This window comes from Fringilla coelebs (assembly GCF_963513975.1).
Source record: "Fringilla coelebs genome assembly, chromosome: 1".
Taxonomy (NCBI): Eukaryota; Metazoa; Chordata; class Aves; order Passeriformes; family Fringillidae; genus Fringilla; species Fringilla coelebs.
The window spans coordinates 107,948,654-107,975,775 of record NC_140028.1 but is presented as its reverse complement, the minus strand read 5'-3'; the positions used below and the strand labels follow the sequence as shown (position 1 = coordinate 107,975,775).

The 27,122-nt window shown below is 35.6% G+C and overlaps 1 protein-coding gene across 1 annotated transcript in view; it reads left to right on the top strand.

The window, feature by feature from the left end:
* The window catches only part of KIF15 (kinesin family member 15), a gene marked incomplete at its 5' end in the record, with an annotated part of 33,281 nt that extends 6,423 nt beyond the window's left edge, over positions 1-26,858 (top strand). Inside the window, 28 exons of the mRNA XM_084226268.1 lie at positions 411-620; positions 716-841; positions 2,167-2,289; positions 2,959-3,082; positions 4,755-4,843; positions 5,680-5,889; positions 6,953-7,130; positions 7,538-7,679; positions 9,981-10,122; positions 10,461-10,649; positions 11,527-11,634; positions 12,409-12,514; positions 13,024-13,189; positions 14,094-14,244; positions 15,248-15,333; positions 15,716-15,791; positions 16,058-16,144; positions 17,109-17,213; positions 18,061-18,183; positions 19,621-19,767; positions 20,709-20,813; positions 20,983-21,147; positions 21,609-21,715; positions 23,590-23,662; positions 24,319-24,356; positions 25,817-25,982; positions 26,346-26,477; positions 26,737-26,858. Of these exons, the coding sequence (XP_084082394.1) occupies positions 411-620; positions 716-841; positions 2,167-2,289; positions 2,959-3,082; positions 4,755-4,843; positions 5,680-5,889; positions 6,953-7,130; positions 7,538-7,679; positions 9,981-10,122; positions 10,461-10,649; positions 11,527-11,634; positions 12,409-12,514; positions 13,024-13,189; positions 14,094-14,244; positions 15,248-15,333; positions 15,716-15,791; positions 16,058-16,144; positions 17,109-17,213; positions 18,061-18,183; positions 19,621-19,767; positions 20,709-20,813; positions 20,983-21,147; positions 21,609-21,715; positions 23,590-23,662; positions 24,319-24,356; positions 25,817-25,982; positions 26,346-26,477; positions 26,737-26,817 (3,555 nt within the window). The 3' untranslated portion in view covers positions 26,818-26,858. The remainder of the gene's footprint in view (positions 1-410; positions 621-715; positions 842-2,166; positions 2,290-2,958; positions 3,083-4,754; positions 4,844-5,679; positions 5,890-6,952; positions 7,131-7,537; positions 7,680-9,980; positions 10,123-10,460; positions 10,650-11,526; positions 11,635-12,408; positions 12,515-13,023; positions 13,190-14,093; positions 14,245-15,247; positions 15,334-15,715; positions 15,792-16,057; positions 16,145-17,108; positions 17,214-18,060; positions 18,184-19,620; positions 19,768-20,708; positions 20,814-20,982; positions 21,148-21,608; positions 21,716-23,589; positions 23,663-24,318; positions 24,357-25,816; positions 25,983-26,345; positions 26,478-26,736) is intronic.
* Positions 26,859-27,122: the final 264 nt, after the last annotated feature.

Genomic DNA, 27,122 nt, shown 5'->3' with positions numbered 1-27,122 from the left:
GCTACAGAAAACTACATTTTCTGCTAAGTGGGCTCCATGTGTTCCAGAAAGTTTATTTCTCCATGAGTGATACACATACAGATAGTACTTGTGTGACTTCAATTTATTTTTTTTAATTATTGTTGTGTGTACCGCTAACATACCCCAGTATGGGGTATGTTATGCTTTCAAACAACAGTGGCACTTTTGGAGAAAAGAAGTGACTATTATAACAAGTTCAGCTACTAAGCCTGACTGTAGCTATATCTTTTTTGCTTTTAAAATACTTATATTGGAAAACAGTAAAAAAAGTCCTTGTCCTTGAGATTTTTAAAATCTGTTGCATGGAATTTTGCCTACTGCTGCTATGTCACCTGTATGTAAAGTACAGTCTGACACAGCTGAAATTGTGATGTCTTTCTCGTGCTTAGGTATTAACTATGGGCTGGAGAAACCGTCGTGTAGCATCGACCTCCATGAACAGAGAGTCCTCCAGATCCCATGCAGTTTTCACTATCACAGTGGAATCCATGGAGAAAAACAACGAGGTCGTTAACATTCGGTCCTCCCTGCTCAACCTGGTTGACTTGGCAGGATCTGAGAGACAGAAAGACACCCATACAGAAGGACTGAGGTTAAAGGTTGGTTCTCTAGTATCTGTGTCATCTTTCTCCTTTCAGATGCAGTGCCCTGTTCCTTCCACCAAATCTATTCACTCTTGTTCCCTCCTTTTTAGGAAGCAGGCAACATCAATCGATCACTAAGCTGTCTGGCCCAAGTAATCACAGCACTTGTTGATGTGGGCAATGGCAAACAGAGACACATTTGTTACCGGGATTCCAAGCTCACTTTTCTGCTACGGGTAATATATAGCCTCTGGATTTTATCTGCTACCTGGGATGTAGAAAAATGTATTTCATTGGGCTTTTTAACTATTAAAAGCTGAATTCCAGTGCATTAAAGTTGTTTCAGTATTGGGCAAGTGGAAAAAAGATTGAAAATTGTCTTTTTAGCCTAAACAGATTTCTGATCAATCTATTGCTGTTAACTGAAGACAAATCTATTTATTCTCATAAGCTACTACTACATACATATTTGGAAGTTTTAATGAAAAAAAACACATTTTCATCCTTATAATTTGGGAAATAATGTGTATCGAAGTGCGATATTTAAAGATGTGTTGATACATTTGCTGTGATTTCCAGTATTAGCTTATGTGTGCTTAGGGTTGGTCTGGTGTTAGAGATCAGTTAAATTTAGTCTCCTACCTGAGAGCTTATAGACTCTTTTCAAAATGAATACAAAACAAAGACATAAGCAGTCAAAGATTTGTTGGATGTCAGCACTCACCAAAATTCTGTGACGTATACATAAACGGCTGTAGTATATTTTTGTATTATAATATAGTATTTGTATTATAACACAGTATTGTGATCACAGCAAAATTTCTCAATGTTCTATCCCAGTTCTGTGTAGATTGATGAAACTCTGAGGAATTATGTTCTTCCAATGCAACCCAAAATTCAAAAAAATAAGAAGAGAATTGCTATTACTTTAAGTGGTCATTTTTTTGAGGTGTCTATACTGCAAAGAAGTCCACAGACATGAGCTTCACTACTACAGAGCCAGAATGCCATCAAGGCTTGTGGACTATTCTGTAGTACCAGACTTTTAGTCTTTAGCTATAAATACTGCCTTCCTCTGAGATTTGAGAGTTACTTATTTAACAGTACAGAAATGCTGTGCATGTAAAAGGGAGATGATCCTTTTATATCCTTGGTCAAGAACCTGGTTTGTGGTTTGGTTTGTTAGATAGTTGCAACCAGAAGGAAGATAGGTTGGAACAATGAACAGATGATGTTGAAAGTGGTGTTACCACAAATCTGCTAATTACCAAAAATTATTTTTGCAGTTTTTAGAATTTTTTGCTCTCCCTGCTGTTCAGATGAAGAAAATACCTCAATACAGTCTGGGTTTTGAAGCCCCCAAAAAAGTCTTTACTTATGGTTGTATCCTTTGTACTCACATTTGAAATAAAATTTGAGAAACTTACTTTCTGTGGGGATATTTGTTAAACGAAATTATTTCTGAAATTTATTTAAAATGATACACAGTATCTTTTAGGTGATGGCTTCCAATTGCGACCAAAAACATGCAAATAAAACTAACTTCCAATTTTTTAAATAGGATTCCCTTGGTGGTAATGCAAAAACGTGTATAATTGCCAACGTTCACCCAGGATCCAAGTGTTTTGGTGAAACATTGTCCACTCTTAATTTTGCTCAGAGAGCAAAGTTGATTAAAAACAAGGTAAGAAAGTTACTTAGGTCATTTAACTTACATATCTGCAAGCAAGGTAGTTTCACTGAAGTACTCCTGTGCTTTCACTAATTTAAGTTGATTTAGCTTATTTGAAAACATTCATTTGCTTTGTGGGCTTTTTTTAAAGACAAATTGTTTTTGAAAAGGGCTTGTTTGCTCTTGGTTAGAAATAAAGGACAACAGCCAAGTAATGGCTGCTAACAGCATGTATTCATTGCTTGCTCTCAGAGCACTTCATCAGAAAAGTAAAAAGTAAATCTATACTAAAAATGCAAATTGACAAAAAGTTCTGATTCAATGTTGTTTCTGTTCACTTGTTCTATATTAATTCTAGTGCCCAAAATGTAATTTTCCATGAGTGGGTGTTTAAATGTATGCTGGCATTTGGCTGAAACTGTGTCTGATGTATACTGCTTTGTTGGTGAAGAAGGTCCAGACAAAATTCTGCAAAAACATTACAATTTTAACATCTAATTCCATCTGAAGTGCAACTTGCTGATTTCTCAGTGAATGGAACTTGGCTTTTTCAAGGAATTCTTCCTTTTCTAAGATGGAAGGAGTTCTCAGTAACTTTACTGGTTTGCATTCTTTGAGTTTTCTCTTACCATGTAAGATTTTTATTTATACCTTTTCCTAATTTTCTCCTTTTTATAAAAGGCTGTAGTAAATGAAGATACACAAGGAAATGTGAACCAGCTGCAAGCTGAGGTCAAGAAGTTGAAAGAGCAGCTTGCTAAACTTAATTCAGTGCCATCTATGTGCAGTAATTCTGTATCACAAGGTAAGAGTTGGAGGTGAGGGAGAATTTGCTACTTCTATAACTCAGAAGGCTGGGGGCCTTCATTAAGTTTCTGAACAATTAGTATTTTTATAGGGACTGATGTACTGGGATTATATATTGCCTTTGGATTCTATTTCCTGTACTTGTATCTGCTGCCTTGCAGAAATTATTAATGTGGTTTTATTTTCTTCTTCCTCATAAGTTTGGGGTACTGGACTATGGTTTTATTATATGATACCTAGATATTCTTCCACTTCTTAAGATACATGTTGCCTAATCCTTTAAGTAACCAAAAGTTTGCATATGATTCCTTGTACATTTTAGTCAGAGGGAAGACACAGTGTTGCATTCTTTTTAAGCTCAGGCCACGATTTTCTTCCCACTTTTCCCTTTTTTGCCCCTTCCAGAAGAAGCTAAGAGGGATGCTTACTTTCAACAGACATTTGATTTCAATATAAGATGGAAATAGAGTTTTTAGGTAATCTCCCATAAGCTTCTCATTTAGGCCATTTTATCTGGAATACAAATCTCAGCAGAGCTTTCCAGTCTGTATGTTTCTCACTAAAATGTGCTGCTTGATAAAGTTTGATTGCAAGGTTGTAAACTTTGTCTTGTAACTTACTGGAGTCAACTCTTTCCTGGTCTTGCCAAGAAATAGAAGACACAGCAGGAAAAGTTATGGCAGAAGTTAGAAAGCCTTGTCTAATATAAAGCATGTGGGCTTGAGTTTTCCCAAGGAAAAAGTACTTCTGTTTTAGCATACAAGTTCAACAAGTAAAAACAAGTCAGAGATGCGGTAGGACACTGAATCATGGTTCATAAATATATGAATATTGCCAGAGGGCTCAATGTTTAGACCCATGATAGAGTTCTGAGGGAAAACAAGTGATGATGGTTAAACACTCAGGAGGAGTTTTGAGAAAAACCTAATATATCAGAGCTGTGGTTGTTCTGTGCAGTTAAATTATGTTTGCATTACTCAATCACAGAAATACAAAATCTGCTTTCTGTGTGCTTCAGAAACGTGATGGCATTTTAAAACATATTAAATCATGATAATGTAGCTATCATGCACCTAGATACTATGGTGATTAGTATTCCATAAATAAGTAGACTTGTCTGTACTAGAATATTCAGACACACTATTTTGAATTAATTTCTAAGTGGATTATTAAGCCCTCTTAATCCCTTGTGTGGACACTTTCCTTCCAGATTAAGCCACTAATTGTCCACATAATTCAAGCTTATTTTCCTAAACTTCCTTCTCATAAACCAGTCAGTCCACTTTTAAAATGTACAAACTGTACTAATAATGGCTTAGTGTTATCAAATTAATTTCAGAGGGATTTTGCATTTTATAGATATGCTTAGCTGAACAGACTAAGTCTTTTACTTTTATTAAAGTCCATTGCAAGGCTGTTTAATGCTTGAGCAACTTTGTTAATTATACAATTATGTAAATTAGCTCTGTTCTTTATCAGCACTTGCAGGTGACTCGGAATAACTGTCTAAACAGTGTGCTCTGGGTATGGCACATGATCTTTGTGGAAGAATTATACTGTTTACAGAATTTATTTGAATTTACTTTACACAATTGTCATGTTATAAATGTAGAAAAACCTAAGTGATATTTTAATAAATATTGCATTTGTTTCTTTGACTTCCCCTACAGATGCTGTTGAAAAAGGGAAGAACATAAATTACATGAACAACTTTCTTGAAGCAATGTTGTTCTGGGAGAAATCAGAAGGTGAAAAGAAGGTAAGAAAACACTGATATTTCTAAGTGCATTCAGTGTACTTTCTGGTGAGAGACCAGTCAGCATATTGAAGCTGACACTCTTAATGATTTTCCTTGATTTTGAATAAAAATACTCTGTCCAAAGATAACAACGTTTGGTAACAAGGGAACTTAGTCAAATGACATTTAAGGTAACATCTGCAGTGCTTAAGGACAATGTTTTAGTAGTGGACTTGGCAGTGGTGGATTAATGGTTGGATCTGATGATCATAAAAGTCTTTTCCAACTGAAATAATTCTATGTTTCTATTCTGTCTTTCAAATTCTGTCAAGCCATAGGATAGCTTTGATAGTATATTTTAAGGGGCAGTGACTTTATTGGGGTTTTCTAATTAAAAAAAAATTGAACAGAACAAGCTTCTGTTTTATTGAATTTTGAATGTTTTAATCAACAGTGTGGGTTTATTAAGCAAATGTCCCAATCATTCTCATTTTATTGTTCGTTGGTCGTGGTATAGTACTGAAATAGACAAAATGGATTTTTTTTTTTCCCTAAAGAAAATTAACTGAAACAGATATACATCTGTGTATAACAGATATACATCTAGTGATGTATATCTGAGGTGCTTAACAGAATACTTACTCTACTAGATCATATTGGAGTTTCTAAGTACAATTTTTGCAACACATGTAATTTTGGTTCTTGATATGAGCTGTTGCTCTCTACAAATCTGCTAAAAACAATAGTCTGTGCATTCACAAAATTACTGTTAACTGAGATTTTGCATGATTTGTCTGCCTGCCATATGTATGTAAGATGTGCACCTTAAAAATTCACTAATCTATGTACTTTCTTAGAATTTATTAGAAAAAGTGGCGCAGCTAGAAGAGCTGTGTGCCAAGAAGGAGAAATTTGTTCAGTCCAATAAAATGATAGTTAAATTCCGGGAGCACCATATTGTTCGCTTGGAGAGGTTGCATAAAGAAGCTGGTGGAATGTTATTGCCAAAAGAGCAAGATGATCTCCTCAGTGACTTGAGGGAGGAAGTGCAGATACTCAGAGAACAGGTAAATCTTTGTTTTTTCTTTCCTGGAACAGTTTTTTTTGGAGAGCTAGCTCCTGTGTTGTAATCCTGTGATGGGTGAATAGGGGCTTTTTAGGAAGGTGAAACAGAAAAGCAGATGATGGGTGATGGGTTCCCTTACAGAAGCATCTCAAACACATGGGGCTTCCCTATGGAAAAGAGACAATGGCTGGGTTTAGAGTTTGAGTTTGCCTAAGAGGAGAGTTTAGTAAGAGTGATGTTGTGGTGGGAGCTTGCCACAGGCCACCTGATCTGGGTTAGGCAGAGGACCAAGTTTCTTTTCAGCAACTCATGGAAGTCTCCAAATCACAAATGCTCATTCAGATGGCAGATTTCAAGCTCTATGACATCAGTTGAAAGGAAAAGACAGCAGGATGGCAATAATGCTGCGGGTTTTGAAAAATAACGTACATGCCAGGTGGACATATAAAGGGGAATGTGGTCCTGGAGCTGTTTGAAGAACAGCTTTGGGTTACTCAGGTGTCTGGTAGGTGTGGTGTCGTTTGTGAGGCAGTTTTGAAGAACAAAGAAAGGCAAGAGAGAAGGCAAATTCTTGAAAAACAATTTCCTCCAAGCACAAGGAGGGAAAAGGAATAAATGTCTTGGCAGAGTAGCATAAATCTGTAGCTCATAATTGAGCTTCAAAAGAAAGGGAGGAAGAAAAGAAATGACAGGACAGTCTTTATTGACTACAGAAACATTAGTATGGCTTGCAAGGAAGCTGCCATTACTGTGGCCTTGAGAAAGCCGAAGTTTAAAGTTAAAATGGAAAAGGGTATCGAGAGCAGCAAGAAAAGCATCCTACTGCTTTATTACCAGTAAAAGAGTAAAAACATAAGATGTAAACTCACTGTCTTGAGAGTAGATTCCAAGGCAGTAAGAAAATTAACCCAAGAAAAACTGAGTAGTTTTAACCTCTGTGGGGAACACCTCTTTTCCTTTTCTATTACAGCTTAATCCTTATTAAAGGTAGTAGAGTAACAGCTAGATAGCTGTAGCATTGTCTGGAAAATAAAAACTGTTGAATAAAACATTGATTACCACAGATGGAACAACACCCACGAATTGCAAAGTACGCCATGGAGAACCATAATCTCAGAGAGGAGAATAAAAAACTTCGTTCTTTGCAATCAGTTAAAAAGGCCCAAGAAATTGATGCTCAGACCATTGCAGAGCTAGAAAAAGCTTTTTTGGAAGCTTCAGCCACAGAGAAAAGTACTAGAGGTAAAAATATGCTAATGTTTTCCAGATAAATGTGCTGACTGCTGTGTGCTGCATATTGTTGAAAATGTCTGTCTTGATGTAATTTTGCCTTCCTCTAAATGGTACCTGAAGACTGATAAAAGAATTTTACTCAATTGTATTCATATTGGTCTTCCAGCAATAGGGAATTTTGATTTGCATCTTGTGAAACTCTATACTCTATCTATAATCTCATTTTATGCTCCATAGTTATCATGAAGACTGCAATAATATTCTTACTGGTTTTCATGTGGACTGTTGCCAATACCTATTTTTGTCAATCTCAATTGCTGCTGTGCTGTTCAAAGCTGACAAACACTTTCATTCTAGTAAGGCTTTAGGTATTTGAGCTGCTGTGTGATTTCAGAGGGTCTGTGTTTGTTCTTTAGGTCACCGCTTACATTCCACCACCACGTCGGTGGAAGGCAACTCACTGGCATCTGTGGAAAGGCTGAAAGCTCATCTGCTGCAGACCCAAGCTGAACTGGCCACTTCAAAGCAAGAATACGAAGAATTTAAGGAGCTAACCAAGTAAGACAAAACAGTATTGAAATATCTGTAATTAAATGGTTTTAAGTCATTATTCATATCGATTTTTGAAAGCCTCAGATCCTGATTATACTGACTAGGCTTGTTATTTGCATGTAAGAAAGGGACAGCTTAAGAATAATGCCATGCACACACAGGTTCCTGTTGAACTCGCTAATTTCCAGACTAGGGAACGGCCATCATTAAATCTGAAGTTATGCCTGCGCTGCTGCAGGATTCTTTGTCTTCTCCAAAGCCACTCTTGATAGCAAGATGCAGAAAAATGCTTCACACCATGCAGTAGATGGACATACCCTTTAATTCTGGTAGTCACCTCCTTAACAGCACTGGGAGAGTTTGGCTTAGTTTCCATACAGAGCAGATGTTTTCAGTAATTGAAATATTACAGGTGGAGGCACTGACAGGAAGTAGGAGTTGATGGGATAGGGGAGAATGAGAGGGGTATTTGGGGCTCTGGTTTTTCATATAATCACTTAAAGCCTGCAAGTTTGAGTCAACATAAATGTAGAATCCAAGCACCCAAGGAAACTCTGGCTGACCTGTTGCTTAATTTTTTATCTCAAATTCAAAGATTTTTTAAGAAGGCAATAAAACTGTTATCTTGAGACTTGTTATGGGAACAAAGGTTTAATTCAAATCAGAGCCAAGACATGGTGTCAGTAGTACATTTATATCCATTATATCCATAAACATGAGGTAAGGCTCTACTTTGCCTTTATTAATGTAGTAAAGAATTTACTGTCATTGTTCTCCTAGAGGGCAGCCCAAGATAATGGGAATGGCCTCACTAATACCTTCAGTGTTCATATGCATGTGAATTATACATTACTTCACTTGATTAACTCCATTTCTGAAAAATTCAGATCTTGTAACTGCAGATAGAAGAAAAATAGCATTTCCAGCAAATGTAATGCAAACCTGGAAGGCAAAAGGGACCAGATTTTTTAAAAATTTATTTTAGTTGTACCTAACAATGTTGTTTTCTGTTGATTTCAGTGAAATTAAAGTGCAATTCTAAAAGCATCAGGCACAATTTTGCCTCCCCACTTCTAATTTTATAAAGTAGCTTTTAATATCCTTTTTGCTCTTTTAGGCAATTGTACAAATCTGTATTTTTATTGTTAGATTTCTGTGTAGCAAGTCCTATGAACTTTATAAATAATAGTATTATGAACTACTGAGGTTATCAATTCAGCAGTCCATCAATTGTTCCATATCATTAATTGCAGTACTCTATTTATAGTTTTATATATTGATTACTTTCTTTTTTTGCCCATTAAATAGATTTCTATTTTATGTATTCCATGTTTTGTGAATGTCTTGCTTTCTTGTTAGTATGTATGCATTTTATTATCAATTAACAACATTTTCTTGGTGGCGTGCAGTCAAACAGAAATGTGTTTTTCAGCCTCTGGAGTCACTAAATTTCACTAAATTTAAACTTGTTTCCAGTTTCAGAGTAACTGAAACTTTACATACAGGTTACATATGCTGTAACTGAATAAAAGTAGAGTAAAATAGTAATTTCACAAAAACAACATATGTTAATTTTTCTGCTGTCCAATTGCAGTCAGAACTTCTACTCTGTTCTCTAAGTTTTGCTGCAGATGCCAAGAGCATGAGGGAAAATGATTGCATTAAACTGCCAAGAGATTAAATAGCATGTTTCCATTTGTGCATAGACTTTGACCCTACCATTATGACAGTAATGGCAACTATCACAGTAACAGCATGTAGTTCTGCAAAATACCTAGTGAAAATTATTCCTAAATTTCTGCTCTACTGTTGGATTTCAGCTAAAGTACTGTTAGAGGGCAAAATAATCTTAACAGAGCAGCACTTTCAAAAAAAAAAAAAGTCTTTAAAGGATTTTCTTTAATCCTGGCAAGCTCCAGTTTAGACTTCTCATATAACTGGATAACATTTTTAAAGCTTAAAACCACATTGGTATGAGTGATATCACTTTCTCATAACAGGAACTGCAGAGCTCTCAGCTTATTTCTTACTGTGTAATGGATTTTTTTTTTTCTGACATGTTTAGTTATCCATCTGCTTGCTTCATTATGCAGGCACAAATAAGCTGCTTAGCTTTTTAATTTTTTATATGTTATTTTTTACTTTTTAATACAGCAGTATTGGCTTTCTTCTCAAAATAATGCATTTCAGTGTTTGGGTAAAAGTTCAGCAGCAGTTTGCTCATTGGCAATACTGCAGTGTATCCTTACTGATAGGAAGGCATACTCATGGAGTAGTTCTGACAGTAGCAAAATACTTCCTAAACAGGAAAAAACAGATGGAACTGGAATCAGAGCTTCAATCGCTTCAGAAAGCCAACCAGCATCTTGAAAACATTCTGGAGGCAACCAAAGCACACAAGCGCCAAGAAGTCTCTCAGCTCCATAAGCTACATAGAGAAAGCCTTAAGGTATGAGAATAAGTTTATTTAAGGCCACACATACTTACTCCTGAGTTGTGCAAGAGTACATACTGTCATTTGTGTGATCCCTTAGCCTGACTAGTTTTCTGGAATGTTCTCCATATGTGATAAACCAAATAGGTTACTTTTTGCTCTGGAGTATTAACTGAATGGCTGCTACTGTCATCAGATGACAAATCTGAAGAAGTAATAGTAGTTCAGAAGTAGCCACTTTAAGTATTTTATTTAATTATTCTGTTTATAGAATTCAAAAAATACAATCCCAGACAAAGTTTTAATTTCATTTTTCAGTTAAAATAAAGACTGCTTTGTAATCTTTGTTACAGAGCATAACCACTCCAACTAGAGCTTACCAGCTGAGGTCTCGCCTTGTACCGCGAATAAGCCCAGATTGTAATTTTGAAGATTTTCAGCATTCTGAAGAGATGATGGATGACATTCTAAAAGAGCCAGTTCCTCCAGAGATGAGTGAACAAGCATGTGAAGCCATTGCTGAGGAGCTCAAAGTGGCACAGGTGAATGTTCTGAATAAAAAGTGTATGTGAAGTGTATGTGCAACTTCATAATAAAGCAGGCTTTGCCATGAAGTACCTCCCCTGCGCCAAGTGCATTTTGATTTGCAGGGGAAACTGAAGCCCCTCATTAATACTTAGCACTAAACAATTCTCTATACATTGTACTTGAAAGAGGATTTACAACAAAAATACTGAAAGTGATTTGAGGGTTGAATATCATAAGTAGTTTATTGCAGGATGTTCATACTTTTTTCTATTTAAACCTGATAACTTGCCTCTGAGGAATCCTCTTTATAAGCTGACAGCTACATTTGGAACAATACACAAGCTTAATATATAATACTGCATTATTTGAAGAAACCTGCCAAATAATGCTTGTCCACCATTATCTTTTCTAGTGGGCAGGGAAGGTCTTTTGTCATATAAAAGAACGCTACAAATTTATCTGAACTACTTTCTAGAAGCTGGAGCTAACTTCAGTGTTTGAAAAACCCTGGCACAACAGCCAAAACCCCTCTTTGATGCTTACCATAGTGCAGAGATCCTGTAAGGAGTTTAATTAGTGTATGTTTTGAATAATTTCTTTTTAAAGCGTTATTTTTCCAAGATAAACATGCATCTGAAAGCTAAGTGTTTATTAGATTCAGTCCTTGTATTCACTGATGGATTTTCTTGTGTTTTGGCAGTTAAGTTAGAAATAGGAGAAATCAGCTACTTAAGATACCAGTTGATTTTTGAGTGTTCTGTTTTCTGTTGGCTCAGGTCATAAAAATAGAAACTTGTTGACTTTCTATATTTAATAAGCACAGACTGCCATATGGCACGTGAAAAAAGTGCAGGATGGGTGCTCTAATTTTGAGTGTCCCTTGTGTCACAGGAGCAACTGAGCACAATGCAGACAAAGCTGGATGAAGAGGAAAGCAAGAATATGAAACTCCAGCAGCATATTAATAAACTAGAGCATCACTCTGCACAAATACAGGAGGTGAGAGAACAATGTAATGTCGGGCTCATGTAACTATCATACAGTCATACTGCTGTGTTGTCTGCTGAGGTGTTGAAATGTTACTTGCATTTTGACAAATTTACATAGCATCATAACTCAGGGCTATGCTGGAAGACAAGGATTTAAAATCATGGAATAGTTTGGTTTGGTTTAAAGCTCCTCTAATCCAACGCCCCTGGAGCTGGAGTAAGCAGAGAAGGTTCATATAACATAACACAACACTGCAGTTCTGAGTTTGGTTTTATTGCTTTAAATCTTGTGACTCCAAGCCTGCTTGAGCTTAAATGAAAGCAAATAAACACTCTTGTGGTTGGATTTGGCCAACTTCATGATTTCTGGAAAACAGCTATAGTCACAAGGAAATTTTAAATTTTGGAATGCTGAAAATACTCGTCTCAGTTGGAACTACCTATCAGATACTTGCAAGTCTTGCTTGATTGCTAGGGTTGTTTTATCATAGAAAAGGAAATAAGGCCTGTATTCTTTCCAGATCAGTCTCACTTGTGATATCTGTGATATCAGCTCCTAAGCTGTTGGTTCCTTTTAAATGAACTTTTTAGATAAGGTAATGTCTTCAGTTATATAAATTATTTTTTGATGGACTTTAAGGGATTTCAGAGTCACCAAATACTGAATTTAAAGAAAAGTGTTTATAATCAGTTGATGAAATTGATTGTTATATTATTGTTACAGTGTGTGGCCTACCCACTCCTACACTTCCTTCTATTTAAAAAATTTTACATTTCTTTCAAGCTTCTTTCATCTGAAAGGAATGACTGGAGTAAAGAGCGCCAGGAGCTCCTTGAACAGATAAAATCACTTGAAAAGCAGCTTCAAGAAAGTCAAAACAATGCTGATTGTAAGTCTTTGTAATACTAAAATTTCATAAAAAGTTTTGAGGTGTCTGACTGTTTTAAATCAACAATAGCATGTGCTGAGTAACTATTTGGGGTGTTAGACATACTGATTTGATTTTCTTTTTTTTTTATAAAAAAAGCGATCCTTAATACTTGCATATCATCTTTGCCTAGTCTTGCACAGTATACAATATTCAAAATGATTCTGTCTTTGAATGTGAAGGAGGTACAAGATACAGTATTTAAAATTAAAATATTAAATAAAAACAAAGGATTAAACCTCTATTGTCTATGGAAATTACAGTGATATTGTGTGGAATGCTTTTGCTTCACCTTTAAAGTTTTGTTGACCCTTTCCATTCATGAAGCCTTTTTGTGTGTGACTTTTGAGATTAATTCCACTGAAAACATGCAGAGCTTTGTGATCCCAGCAGGTTCTATAGCATTCTGTGTGCTATACCTAGCACAGTTTTCCAAATAAGAAGCAAATTATTTTGGCTTTTTTTGACAGTATTAACAAGTGAAGTCCATGACTTGCGCATTGTCCTGCAGTCTGCAGACAAGGAGCTGTCTGATGTAAAACTGGAATATAGTGCCTTTAGGGAAAAGCAAGAGAGAGAAATAAGTCAGCTCTCTGGTAGACATATGGATGTACAGTTCCAGCTGGACAGTGTCAGGTATGTTGGCAGTTTGTTACATCCCTTGTCATCCCTTCTGGATGCATCCAGTGATGTAGTCATCCTGTCCTGTCTGTGAACTTACACTTACATGTCTTCTTTAAAGTTGTTGTTTTGTGTTTGCCCTTGTCTTGTTTGTTTGTGGGCGGGGCAGGGGTGTTTTGTTGGTTTTTGATTGTTTGACTGGGGTTTTTTGACTGTGCTTTTATGCCTATTTCAGGCAACATGGTGGAATTATTAGAAAGAAAACAAAATGTGCCTGCCTTAATTTTGCTTTCCTATATAATTTTCTCATTAAATAGGATGTATCTATAAACTTGATGCTCTCCAAAAGTTTAGTGGACAGTTTGTCAGTCTGGTCACATGAAGCAGGTGACATAATGATGCCTCTCTAAAATTACAAGCAGAAAGAAATCACAAAAAAAAAAAAAAAAAAAAAACACCAACCTGAAGTTTGAGTATCAAAGCCAGAAAAGCTCATTGCCTTGTCTGCAGTAATTGCCATTATCACCAGGAGATGATAATCAGTATGCATTTTAATTACTAATGTGATTTAGTTATGTTGGGTTTTGTTGCTGTTTTGTTTAGTTTGTTTTTGTTGTGCTTTGGTTTTATGTTTTGGGTTTGATTTTTCTTCCTGAAAAACTTCACTACATTTTGCATTATAGCAGGTCATGTCTTAGCTGAAGTAATTTTTTGAGTGAGGCATTGTAAGACCAGGAACCTGGAGCTGAAATTAAATGCTGTGGTTGTATTGGTGCATTCTGTGTCAGCAGAAATACTGTTTGAAGAGTATTTTTTCCCTCTGTATATTATTTGAATATTTTAAAATACAGTTGATTGGAGTATTTTTATAAGGACACAAACCCTTACTAGATTATTTGGTCTGGATTTTTTTATGAAGGCTAGAACATGAAAAGATTCTTGAAGAAAAGGCAAGCCTGCAGGATGACTACGACAATTTGCAGGAGGTGGCCAAGTTTGAGACGGACCAGCTGAAGCAGCAACTTGAGGATGGGAAGCAAGAAGCAGAAGCAATGAAAACTGAGCTGAGTGTAAGACAGTCAAGGATTTTAAAGGACTTGATTATGCAGAACCCAGATTGCCTAATTTCTATTATTGTATCACTGATAACATTCCACAGTAGTAATAGGTTTCTTAGTGATTTCATCTGGAAGATGTACCCAAATTCTTTTTCCAAACTTAGTGCAAGATTTTTGCAACCACGGGCTATCAGAAATATCCAGTGGCATCAGAAATAGTAAGTTTTTAGGCTGAAGAAATTGCTCTGGAAATGTTGAGGGAAATGGGTTAACTACTAAAGGAATAAGACACTCCTTTGAAAAGAATCTTGACATTGAAATGCTGAGATGACCTTTTATCTCAGGGCTAGCCAAGGCTAGCCTAATTATTCTGTCTTTACAAAGCAGTTTCTTAAAATTTTTCATAGTGGATGTGATCTTGTTAAAATGATCTATGGCTTGTGGTGGATCACTGTCCTGCAGTTTAGTTGATACTGTCCTTGAAAGCCTGTCAGATGGTAGTGACTGCAAAATAGCAGCAAGGTTGTTCAAGGGATTTTGCAAATAATTTTGCCTGTGTTTCTGCAGGGGATGTTGTGCCTGCTTGGCTAGTTTGATATAAATTTTCCTTGTTATTGTTTAAGAGAATGCTGATAGATTGAATACTATTGGTTTAAATTCCATATATTTCAGTATTTTGAGCAAATACAGAATTTTAAAACGCCCCCAAATTAATCTACAATTGAAAATTCTAATTTTTCCCTTCACAGCCTTGGATATTGAGAAGCATCATAGCTATATGAAACTATTATTAATGGCACGTGAAAAGATTCAATTACTTAATATAAATTAGAGTTTAGTTTTGAACTTCTTCAGGACAAACTAAAGATCTTCCAGTTTCCAGTTAAGGTTTTCTGGGGTGGTTGGGTTTTTTCAGTCATCTTAAGGATTTGTTTAGATTTTTATTTCCTTTTAAATTGCTTTAGAGACTTTATATTGTAACTTATTATAGCAAACATATGTTTTGATATTCTAGAACCTTTTGCAGCTTCTGAAAACAGAAAAAGAACATAATGAAAAGCTAACATTACAATTACAAGAAGACAAAGAAAACAATTCAAAGTAAGTTTTAACTAGCAGTGGGGTTTATTTTCATCTGACCTCATTGGTGCTATATGTTGTATTCAGATGGGGGTCCCATTTGTAGAGGTGTTTTTCTCCAGATGGGTTTTTATTTCATCCAAATCAGAACAGCAATTCATGTTTATTTAAAGTAATTTCATTGTATAGTTTTTCATGTCAAAGATAAAATTCTGCCACTGATAGCAGTGTAAGGGTAGTAACTAAAGTATTAGACTTTTGTGTAGCACTGAGAAGGTTATAACTGAAGAACTTAGAAACAATTAAGTGCAAATAAAATAAACTCATATCACTTTGTTCTTGTTAAAGTTCTCTTACATTTCTAGTGAGAAATGTAATCAAAACATGTTTTTATTTTTACCAGGGAGCTGTTGAAAGTACTTGAAAAAGGACAGGTGGAGAAACCATTTTCAGAGTTGGAGACACAGTGTGAGCAGCAGGTACAACAGCAGATTTGAATATGTGAATTGTGTGTTCGTGGCTTTCCTTGGGCATTAATAACAATTTTATTGGTGTTCTGACTGTTAGGTTGATTACCAGCAAAATATATGTAGAGTGCTCAGGCTACATATTGTTTTGTTAAGCTACTGGTTAATTTTTTAGGTAAGGTTAACAACTTACTGCCTTTTTTTTCTCATGACTTGATGCTTTATAAAATACACCAAAGGTAGAGAAGACATTCCTTCACAAATATTATTTCTTCTAGGAAGCAAAACTGAGGACATTGGAACAGGAGCTGGCTGCTGCTGAAGAGACTATTGCTTCTTTGAAGAAGACAAATGATACAGATAAGGTTTGGGCTTATTGCTGTTACTGATACACACTCTTGTGGGTAACTGTGTTCTCTAGTAGAGATGAAAGACCAGAGCCTTCCTGTGCTGCTTAGTAATTTTGTGCTTTTGGGCAGTCCTTGCAGTATAGCCAGGTAAAATAAATCCTATTTTTTCCTAGCACGGAGTTGGTAGGGAGGTAGGAAACTGGTATGCATTCAGAGAAAAGGCAAGTTGACTGAAGGTTAAACAAAAAAAAATTAAGGTAAAACTGTCTACTGGACAAAACATTCAATGCCTAAACAATGCATAATTCCCCAGATGATTAATAGAGCCTTCCAGTCAGGGCTCTGTGGTAATGGGCACATGGAAAAGGTAAGAGAGGTGTTGTAAGAATGTGACTGTGTGTCACATTATCTTTATTAGTAAAATCAAAGCACTTCTTTATGTAAGAACTGTTGTAGTATGAAAGCTGAGTTCCCCTAGCGCAAGCATATGTGCTGTCTATAAAACAGCCATAAGAAATCACACGGTGTGTTTAGTGCCTGGCATGATGGAATGGTAAGTATTGCTTTTTCCATCATAAACCCAAAACTCTGACGTGCATAAGGTCAGAATCACCCGTTATTGTCAGTGCAGTGGTGTTTCTTGAATGTGCCTTCTTCCATTACAAATGAACGTACCCTTAAATTATAGTACTTCTGTTCTCCTATTAGTAACCCATTACAGCCTAAGGCTAAATCAGCAGGCCAGTCTTCTCTTCTAATGAACACTGCAAGTTATTTAGTTTTTTGTAAGTGCTTAGAACAAAAGCCACTGATTTAGCAACAAATTTTCTGTTTATTTTTTTATATGTGCAGTTTGAGGACTCATTTTCACCTGATTGATTAATGTTTGGGATTGACAAATTATATATCAAAAAAGTCCAGTTATACATTATATGCATTTTATATGTATTTTATCAGGATTAATTTTTTTATGTTGCAGGAAGTTGTAACTGACTTGATGAGACAGATCCAGGAGCTGAGATCTTCAATTAATCATAAAACTGAGTCCATAGCTGGGCTGACAAGAGAGCTCGAGGATATAAATGTACGTTCTGTCATTTTGAAGGACGTGGTATCGTTCTTTAGAAATGGGATGCAATGGCATGTCTTACCACAGGTCTCAAACAGTCTAACTTGCTGCAGTGTTTTAGAAGGAAACTTCTTTGTTTTGACATATTGAAATCTTCTGAACATTTTATGCCTAAGGCTGTCTCAAAAAGTGAACCCTCTCCATGTGGTGGGTAAAAAGCTGTGTCTCTAAAGGGACCTCTTCACATCCTGTAAACTCCACTCAGCTGACAGTCACATTTAGATTTTCTCAGAAATTGGCAATTTAAGACCTCAGCAATTGAAGCTGAATTGTAAATTCATTTTTGATGGAGTGAATTTTTATGTTGCTGGTATTACTATGTTTTACATCTGAAAACAGTTATAAAGAAGTAAAACTGTGTATTTGAACAACTATGAATAAATATGATGCTTCTGCTTTATTAAAATAGGTCTGGTTTGAAAACTGATAGAGCAACCAACAGAATGCTTTACATAATATGTGTGAACTACAAATGCCAAAGGTTCTACAGAAGAAAAATGTTGATGAGACAGATTTCTAAATATGGTTATCTCTTTAATAATTGTTTTAGTGGGTAATATGTATTGTGGTGGCTAATTCACGTTAATAATCTTTTTATATAATTCTGACAACTAATCTCTATAAACAGTTTGTATCATTTAGCAAGTAAAATATATCATTCTGGTTTTAGTCATTGACACTAATTTCTAAATGTAGTTGTCACAAGATTTGCAATGTATATTTATTTGTCTTCTATTTGCCAACTTTACCTGATAACATGTTTTTCTAAAATATTTAAAATTTGATTTAATGCTTTTTGTAGTACAAGTATAATATTGTTCTGGCTGCAAAAGAAGAAAGCGCGGGAATCATAGAAGATCAGGAAAAGAAGATTGAAGAACTGAAGGAAGCCTTGGAAGGAAGAGAAATAGCTGATAACATTGAGGTAAAAACATTAATGTTGGTGTATTATGATTATTTGTTCAACCAGACCAATTGGATGTGGTTTTGCTTAAAATGCTCATGTAAAACTTAACCTCATTTTAGTTCAAACTACAGCTAGTTAAGCTGTTCGTAAAAGAAATTTTCATGAGATACCTGACAAATTCTGTTAAATTACCATGTTACTTGACATAAATATTTTATAAGCTACTTCATAAAACCTATGCTAAGAGCCTGGTTTAATTTTGTTAAGGCCACTAAGGAATCATCAGCTGAATTTAATGGCAGCTTTAGATGATGCAGCTGAGAAATTAAAATAGGTAGAAGAATATATTATGTTCCACAGTGTCTCTTCTCCCACTGCACTATATTCAGTAATATCTTCTGTTTGCTCATAATTTTAACTAAAAGCTCCACCTGCTGGAAACAGATCTAGGGCACCCATTTGATTCAGATGTGGTTTTGCTTTTTAGTGTTGTATCTTTCTTTAACTCTGTCTTTTCTATTACTGCTGTCACCATTATTTTGTTGAACATGTCAAACAGTCACAAATACTAGCACCTCCTTACACGTAATTTCTACAAGATCATCTGTGATTAGATTTGCTGGTCCAATCAGATAGCACCAATAAACTCTTCCAGGGAGGTGTGTGTTTCTCAAAGGACATTAAACATAATGGAAATCTGTTTTAAAATAAACAGACCGTGTTCATTAATAATAATATCTAAAAGTGACATTCTAAAACCCAAAGCTGAGTTGTCGAGCAAATGGATCACTTTAGGGCTTTTGGCTTTTTTTAAGTTAGTGCCAGTTCCTGTTTCACTGTTATCCTTGGGTATTTCTGGCTCCTGATAAAATTATAGTGTTTCTTCTTTACTTTATACTTCAGTTACTAATTTCTTCATGCTTTCTTAACTGGACAAGAAGAACTAATCTGAGGTGGCATTTAAAATACTAGATGAAGTTTTTCCTTATGTATTAACACATCTTGTTTAGGTATGATGCCCCATCAGATAGGATGGGAGTATAGATCCTAGAATAAATCCAAAGGTATCTATGGAATATCAGTGCACTAAAAAAAGCTGTAATCACTTCAGTGTGATTAAAATCTATACATTCTTTTCTGGTTTCTTTTGAAGTACATATTATATTTTAAAATAGTGACTAATTCCAAAGATCTTCCACTAGAATCTTAATTGTCACTATACTGGGGAAAAGTTGTCATTTTTGTTCTGTAACCAAGACCAAGGATATCAAAATATGCTAAAATAAATTTTTAGATGAATGTTTGCTACAATTCATGATGAAAAAGTAGAAGGAAAAGGGAAATGCTTGTAGCTGTTAGCAATCTTGGCACCAATGACAAAAACATCTTGAAAGAACTGACTTAGAGCAATAACTTTAACATTTCTTTTTTTACACATCCAACAACTTAAAACAGAGGGACCTTCTGTGTGAAGAATTGCGTCATACTGCTGATCAGCTGATAAGTCTGACAGAGGCCTCTAAGAAACACCATGCATTGCTCCAGTGTGCACAGGAAGACATAGCAAAGAAAGAAGCTGTAATCCAGGAACTCAGGGAACAGGTAAAACAAAGAAATATTCACAGTTAGCTCATTGAGAGGGAGCTGTGGTCAATTGTAGCTTCTGAAAAAGGTTTCACTTATCATTTTACAGCATCTGGTACATAGTCCTCTTGGTGAAGAGAAATGCTTCTTCTTGTAAAAGGAAAGTAGTAGCTCAGAAACTTCTGAACAAAGATTAGGTAACTTCTAATGTTTTGGAACTGTTGTCTAGAGATCACAAAAATGTGTACTCTGATAGCAGAGTAAAATTATCAGTACCTGTAAGAGCAGAGCCACCTCAGGTTATCAGCAATGTAACCTAGGGGATTACCTTTTCCTCTGCTTAACACTTACCCACAAACAGTATCATTATGCAATAGAGATAACTGTTGAACTATGTAAATTATGCAGTGGTTTGGAGCTGCTGCAGACTAAATAGCTATGTTAAAACTTTGTTCAAATTATAGCTCTAGTTGTCACAACTATCATAGTGCTAAGTAATATATTTGTGTTGGCAAAGACTCTAATAAGTTATTTTTTGGAAGAGGAGTTCTTTTGTCAAGTTACCATATTCTCTTGGGAAAACTGATCAAATCTACATCACCAAAATCTTTGTACTAAATTATGTTTTGACCAGTACTGTTTGCCAACCAAGTTCATAATAGCTTTTTTCTGTGTTAGCCTGCCCTTTGAAAGGTAGATTGTGTTAGCAAGGCAAGAAAATCAAATACTAATAAGAACAAAATTCAGATGAACTACCAAGTAGTTAGATGTATGCTTGTTGCATACAGCTATTGAAAGTTTAACAGTGATTGACTAAATACAGAAAAGTTATGAAAGTGAACTCTTTGCTAATGTAAAATAACTTGTGGTGTACTTAAGCTTCCTCAAAATATAGAATCTGAGTGCTGTTTTACTTCCTATTTTATGAGCTACTTTAATTCTTCCTGTGTTTCTAATAGTTAGACAAAATGACAGTGGAACTGGAGAACAGGAAGAGTGAATATGAACTGAAAATGAAGCAAATAGATTGCTTTGTGGACTCCTCTTCAGTAACATTTCCTCAGGTATGGCATTTGAGAGAAACATTTTCACATAGTTTGTAATTATTGATGATTTGTCTGCCAGAAACTTGCTAATCTATGTCTCCAGTGAAGTATTAAAACATGTAATCAATACATAAGGAAAACAGTCCTTTACTAATAGTTTGTATGTTTGGTTTTTTTCACTTGCCAGTGTCCTAAAACTCCTCCTAATTTTGATGTGAATTTGGCCAAGCTTTTGGAAACTCATGAGCAAGAAATAGCTGATCGAAGGGCCTCTGCAATAAATCTGGAGCACCTTGTGCATGAACTGAATGAAGAACGAAGAGCAAAAAATTATGAAATTCTAAGGCTGAAGGTACTATGAGTTAATCTCTGCTGGCAATTTGTAAGGTCAAAATAAGACAGACTGCAGAGTTCAGTTTTTTTAGTGAGCTCTGCTTAGTAGTATGTCCATTAAAGCATGAAGGCAGTTTTTGGTTTTACCTTTACCTAGGCTGGGAGCAAGTGGTAACAACTTGCTTGAGATTTCTGTAAATCCCATTTTCCCAAGGACTGTGCTGTTTTGTGTTCGTGAATGTCAAATTGTAACATCATTTTTGCTGCTGAAACAGTTCTCAATATTTGTTGCTGAAACTATTCTCAATAAAGTTTCTAATGTTACTATAGATGGAAGGGTATATTTGCCAGAGGACCATGCCTGTTTTCTGAGAATTATTTTTTGTCTTCTGTTCTACTCAAAAACATGTTCAACTAGAAATGAAAACATGAATTGCAATTTGGTCTTCAAATAAAACGTTTTGGATTTCACTTGCTTAGGAACAATTAAATGAGTTGGAGAACTTGCGTCTGGAAATGCAGATATTGGTGGAGAACAACAGGACTTTACAGAGCCTTGTAGAAGCTCAGAGACCAAGCAAGAACAGGTAAAGTAAAATAAAACACAAAAAATCTCTCTTAACTTAAAATAATTAAGATAAAGTTTACAGGTTTTATGTGAAGTACAGTCTTATGTTTGCCTATTTAGAGATTGACTCAAGCTTTTCTATGAAGATTATTTATTGGCTTGTAAACTTTATAACCCTTAAATCACAAGTTCTTAAATGCAACAAAGTTTTATAAAGGGAATGGAAACAATGTAAAATCATTATATGCATAGTAATTCCTGGGTATTAAATATTGCTGTGTCACTTGTGTAGTTATGGATCCAATAGATAAGGAATGTCCAAATAAATGCAACACAAGTTTCAATATAGACATAAATGAAATTTTAAAGCCTCCAGTATACAATTAGCCTTTGGTCTATTCAAACCACAACTCCTATCAACTAAAAGGAGCAGGGACTTCCTAGCTCATATCCAAATTATATGCCAAAGTCCCAAGTCAGGAATCCAACAAGTGAGGAACACAAAAATAATGCTGTTATTGTTGGAAAATTTGGTCTAGAAAACCTACATAAACTGTGAAAAACAAAGCCACAGAATCCAGTGTTCCATGGCAATGTAACCATTGTTGTTTGATTCTGATTTCCACTTCAATTCACAACACAATTTCAAATGTCTGTTGCAAGCTAAGCAGAAAGCCTTAGAAACAGGATCATTGTTCAGTAACCTACCTGATCTGTTCACAAGATTTTAAGTTACTGAAAACGGTGGTTTTCTTGGAATATGATGCAATTATAAAACTCTTAACCAATTAACTTTTTCCCATATGGCACACTACAAGTGAATTATTTTGGTTGTATGTGTTTTCTTATTTCTATCCAATGTAATTTTGATTAAAAACTACCAAAATAAAAGTTAGCAAAGTCTTTTGAATACAAGAAACTTTTACGTTCTTAACTTGGCAAGACCACTAAGCAGTGATCTTGTAGGAAGTCTTTCTGCAGTCTCATACACATGAACACTGTGAAATAATAAAATATGTACCTCCATCCAAAAGCTGCTCTTGTAGTTTAACCCCAGCCAGCAGCCAGGCTCCACAAAGCCACTCACTCACTCCCCCAGCAGTGGGATCAGAGAGAGAGAATCAGGAGACCAAAAGCCAGAAAACTTGTGGCTTGAGATAATGGCAGTTTAATAGGGAAAGTGAAAGTCACACCCACACATACAAGCAAAGCAAACCAAGGGATTCATTCACCGTTTCCCATGGGCAGGCAGGTGTTCAGGCATCTCCAGGAGAGCAGGGCCCCATCACACACAACGGTGGAAGACAAACACCGTCACTCCAAACCCTTCCTCCTTTCCCCCCACTTTGTTACACACTGAGCATGATGTCACAGGGTCTGCAATGTCCCTTTGGTCACTTTGGGTCACCTGTCCTGGCTGTGTCTCCTCCCAGCCTCACACACAACCCCAGCTTCCCAGCCAGCGTGGCAGTATGGAAGGCAGGAAAAGCCTTGGCTGTGTGCAAGCCCTGCTCAGCAATAAGAAACAGATCTCTGCATTATCAGCCCTGTGTTCAGCACAAATCCAAAACACAGCCTCATAATGGCTGCTGTGAAGATGATTAATTCTACCCCAGCCAAAACCAGCACAGCTGTCTAACAAACATAAGTTGCATATTTATTATATTGGTAATTGTTTCCATTAAAACATTAATTTCTTTCTACTCTGATGAAAGAAAATGTGTTTAGAAGTTTAAACCCCTCCACAGTTTTTTTTATGATGTTCAATACTTTGAATATGAACATGTGTGAAAACAACTGCACACACTTACTGGTTTAATCTGGATAACATGTTTTTACAACTGGTTTCCTCTGTTTGTGAGAAACTTTTTTTCTCATTCTTGAATTTCATAGTGATCAGAAACATCCTGATGTTCAGTACCTTAAAGAGAAAGAGGAAGAGATTGCTGAAGAGCGACTTGCCAAGGTATATAATCCTTCTCATGTCAATTGCTGTTGACCTGCTGTGAAGTATTAATGTGTTTTTTTTTTGGTTGTTTTTTTTTTTTTTTTTTTTTTTTTTGGTCTGGTTGGTTGGTTTGATTTTTTTTGTTTTCATGGCAGCAAAATAAACACCAATTTCTAGTGAATTCTAACAGGCACAGCCTTAGATTAGATTACTTAGCTCTTAGGATTTTTATCTTGGCCTAACACCAGTGAGCAGGGTGTCAGATTGCACAATTAACAAAAACAGATTCAGATTGCTTAATCTGACTCATCCCCAGAATTGGAAAGTGAAGACTGTGTCACTTGCTAATGTCAGGGCTCTGTCAAAGGGAAGTTAATGTCACAGCAGAGGTTTCCATGAGTGTCCCAGACAGAAGAACCCCCTGTTAGAGCTCTGCTGTATGTGTGTGGGCAGAGAGACACTGCTGTGGGTCAGCTGTGCTGGCATGAAATGGGAAATAAGTGCCTACAGCAAAGAGATGAACTTAAAGGGAATATTAGAGATGTGAACTACTAGGTAGTAGGATGATCTGGAATGAGATACGTAGCATCAATTAAGTGACAGATATTTTTAAACATTTATATAGGTGTATGTTAAACATTAAGACTGCATCTAATGTTTTTGAACTTTTGCAGAATAAAGCAGTGGAAGAAATGCTGAAAATCAAAGCAGAGTAAGTCTAACTATTGTTCCTTGAACTGGAAGCTAGTATTAAACTAATAATGACAGAAAAAAAGATACATTTAAGCAATAGTAGTCCAATATCTGAATTGACAAAAGGCATAATTTGGAAGTATTTACACTTCTGCAAGATACCTTGAGTTCTTACTCTTTCTCATCAGTAGGTGGTAGTAGCACCTATTACTACATACCATTATATTAGGACAATACTTTAATGGGTAGAACCAGAAAAACTTAATTGGAAGGGATGTTTTTAATTGTTTAAAGTTATTTATATGCAGTGAATTGTAATAGCATTCCTTTTCAAATTAAATTAAAAAACTGTTCATTTCTTTATTAATATTGCAAATGGTTTATAATTTTAAACATAATGTAATTATTTGGGTTTTATGCTATTTGTTTAAATTTCTATGGTTCAGCTTGAAAAATGAATTTTTTTTTTTTTTTTTTTTTGAGGCTTTCTAAATTGTGTTTGCACTATTGGGCAAGTAGTCCTCAAAATTCAAGTGTTTTGTACCTTGGATGGATAATAGCAAAGAAAGGAAATACTGAATTAGTAGATAAAAATTACATTGAGAATGTCTGTCCTACTGTTCTTTTCCTGATCTGTATTGCTTCAGGATTTATTGTGGCTGAATCTCCTAACATTAGAGTTATTTTCATTTAATGGAATGCTTTCTATGTAAGTAACTTCTTTTGAGGAGGAAGACAGCTCTTATGCACATGGTCACCTCACAAGTAATTCACATTAAATTTTCCAGAAAATGAATACTGAGCAGGTCTTAAACACCACACTTCAGTAAAACAAAACTGATGACAGAAATTTCATGTATGCAATATTTGAATTGATCTGCAAAGTTACTCAAGTTCATAGAAGCAATAGACAGGCTGCTAAGTTTGATGGCACAGTTTAATATCCTGTGACCATATTTGCTGAAAATGTTTTAATTTTATCCAACATGGTACTCATTCTCTTACCTGGCCAACCAAGCAGGCTCAGAACATCTGAACTGCTTAGAGATGTTTCTGAGCAATGAGGCTGTCAAGGGGGAAAAGCTACAGAGAAACAAGCATTTTATAGAGGGAACCTGTAGAGCAGCTGAGTTTAGCTGGAAAATTTACATTCCTTAGGTGAATTAATTCAAAGTGTTCTTCTAGGTGAAGCTTCTGTTTTCAATCATGAGTGGAGTTGTATATCCAGGATTGCAAACAGCGCAGTTCCCAAAGAGAAGAGCAGCTCCAAAACACTGCCTAGTTGATAGTCTCAAACACAAGAACTGTGAAACAGAATGAAATTTTTCCTTTCTTTAGCACTAAGTTCTAAGGGAAATACAATATCTCAAAATAATGCTTTTAAAGGGGCCTCCCTCCATGTCCAAGACTGACTTAGGAATTCAGTTGTATGACATTTTTGTTGGTTTTTAATGTTTTATGATTCCTTTATATTGGCAGATTAGAAGAGACCAAAAATATCCTCAGAATCCAAGAGAAAAGCCGTCATGAAATGACTCTGGAGATGGAACGAACAAGGACTTTGGAGCTCAAAGCATTTAATGAGAAAGAAGAAATTAGATCCAAACTGGAGGAAGCATATGAAGAAAAAGACAGGATTGAAAAGGTTACATATACATAATTTTTTTGTCATCTTCACAGCAGAATCTTATTTAGCAGAGGTACAGCTGGTTTGTTTGGCAGTTTAGCTTTATTTGTGATGTTCTCTGCACTAGTGAAAGTCTGGATACAAAAGTCCCTTAGTAGTACAAATCAAATTGTGCTGCTTTTTTGCTCCTTTTTTGCCTTTTAGAGGGAAATGTCTAAGGAGACATAAGACAAACATGTACTTCCTGAGTGAACCAACTCTTGCATCATATGTTACAACAAATTTGAATGTTAGTATGTTAATAGCTCTAAGAAACTATTGCTTCTGAAAAGAAAAGGAGAGGCTACTGCTAAGAGGTACACAATGTATTTATTATTACAGGAAATGAAATTGCTGAGGAAGCAAGTTGCCTCGCTTGCTGAGGAGAATGGGAAATTACTTGGTCATCAAAACCTAAACCAGAAGATTCAGTATCTTGTGAAACTGAAGAAAGATTATGCTAAACTTACAGAGGTAAGTTGCAGAATAGATTACAGATGGAGTAATGGCCTGACATAGCAAAGAGCTAGGCTTTGAGAATGAAGACTAAAATTCCTGCTCTTCTGTTGGAGAGGAACAGAGATACCTTTGATCTCCATTTTACTTCCTGAAGTATATAGAGTGTATAAAACACTTGAGCAACTCTAGATACTGCTTGTGTAAAAGTACAAAAAAACCCAGGAAGGTGAGGATTATTTCCTTAATATACCCATGTTTTTTCTCTGTTTTACAGGAGACTGAAAAACTACGAGTTGAAAATACTTTTTTGAAAGAATCAAAAAAATGTGACATTTGTAGACAAAATCAGCGGTAATGACCCAAGTAAAACTGCAGGGCCAGATTTTTAAAGTGTACAGAATAAGCAAAAGTCAGTTGTCAAATTTGACTTTTGCTGTGGTTCTGGAATAATCAAGTATTCTAGTTTGCAGATTTTTTGCTGGTAATAACTCTAAGTGAAGATTGTTATTCCAGCTCTGTGGGCAGCTTTCAATAAAATTTTAACACCTTTTTGTAATTTTTTTCAATTAAAAAACTTGATTTTGTATAGATGCTGGGTAGATACTTCCTTGAAACTTCTGTACCTTGCCAAGGAAAAGCTTTCTCCCTGGGAACACACCT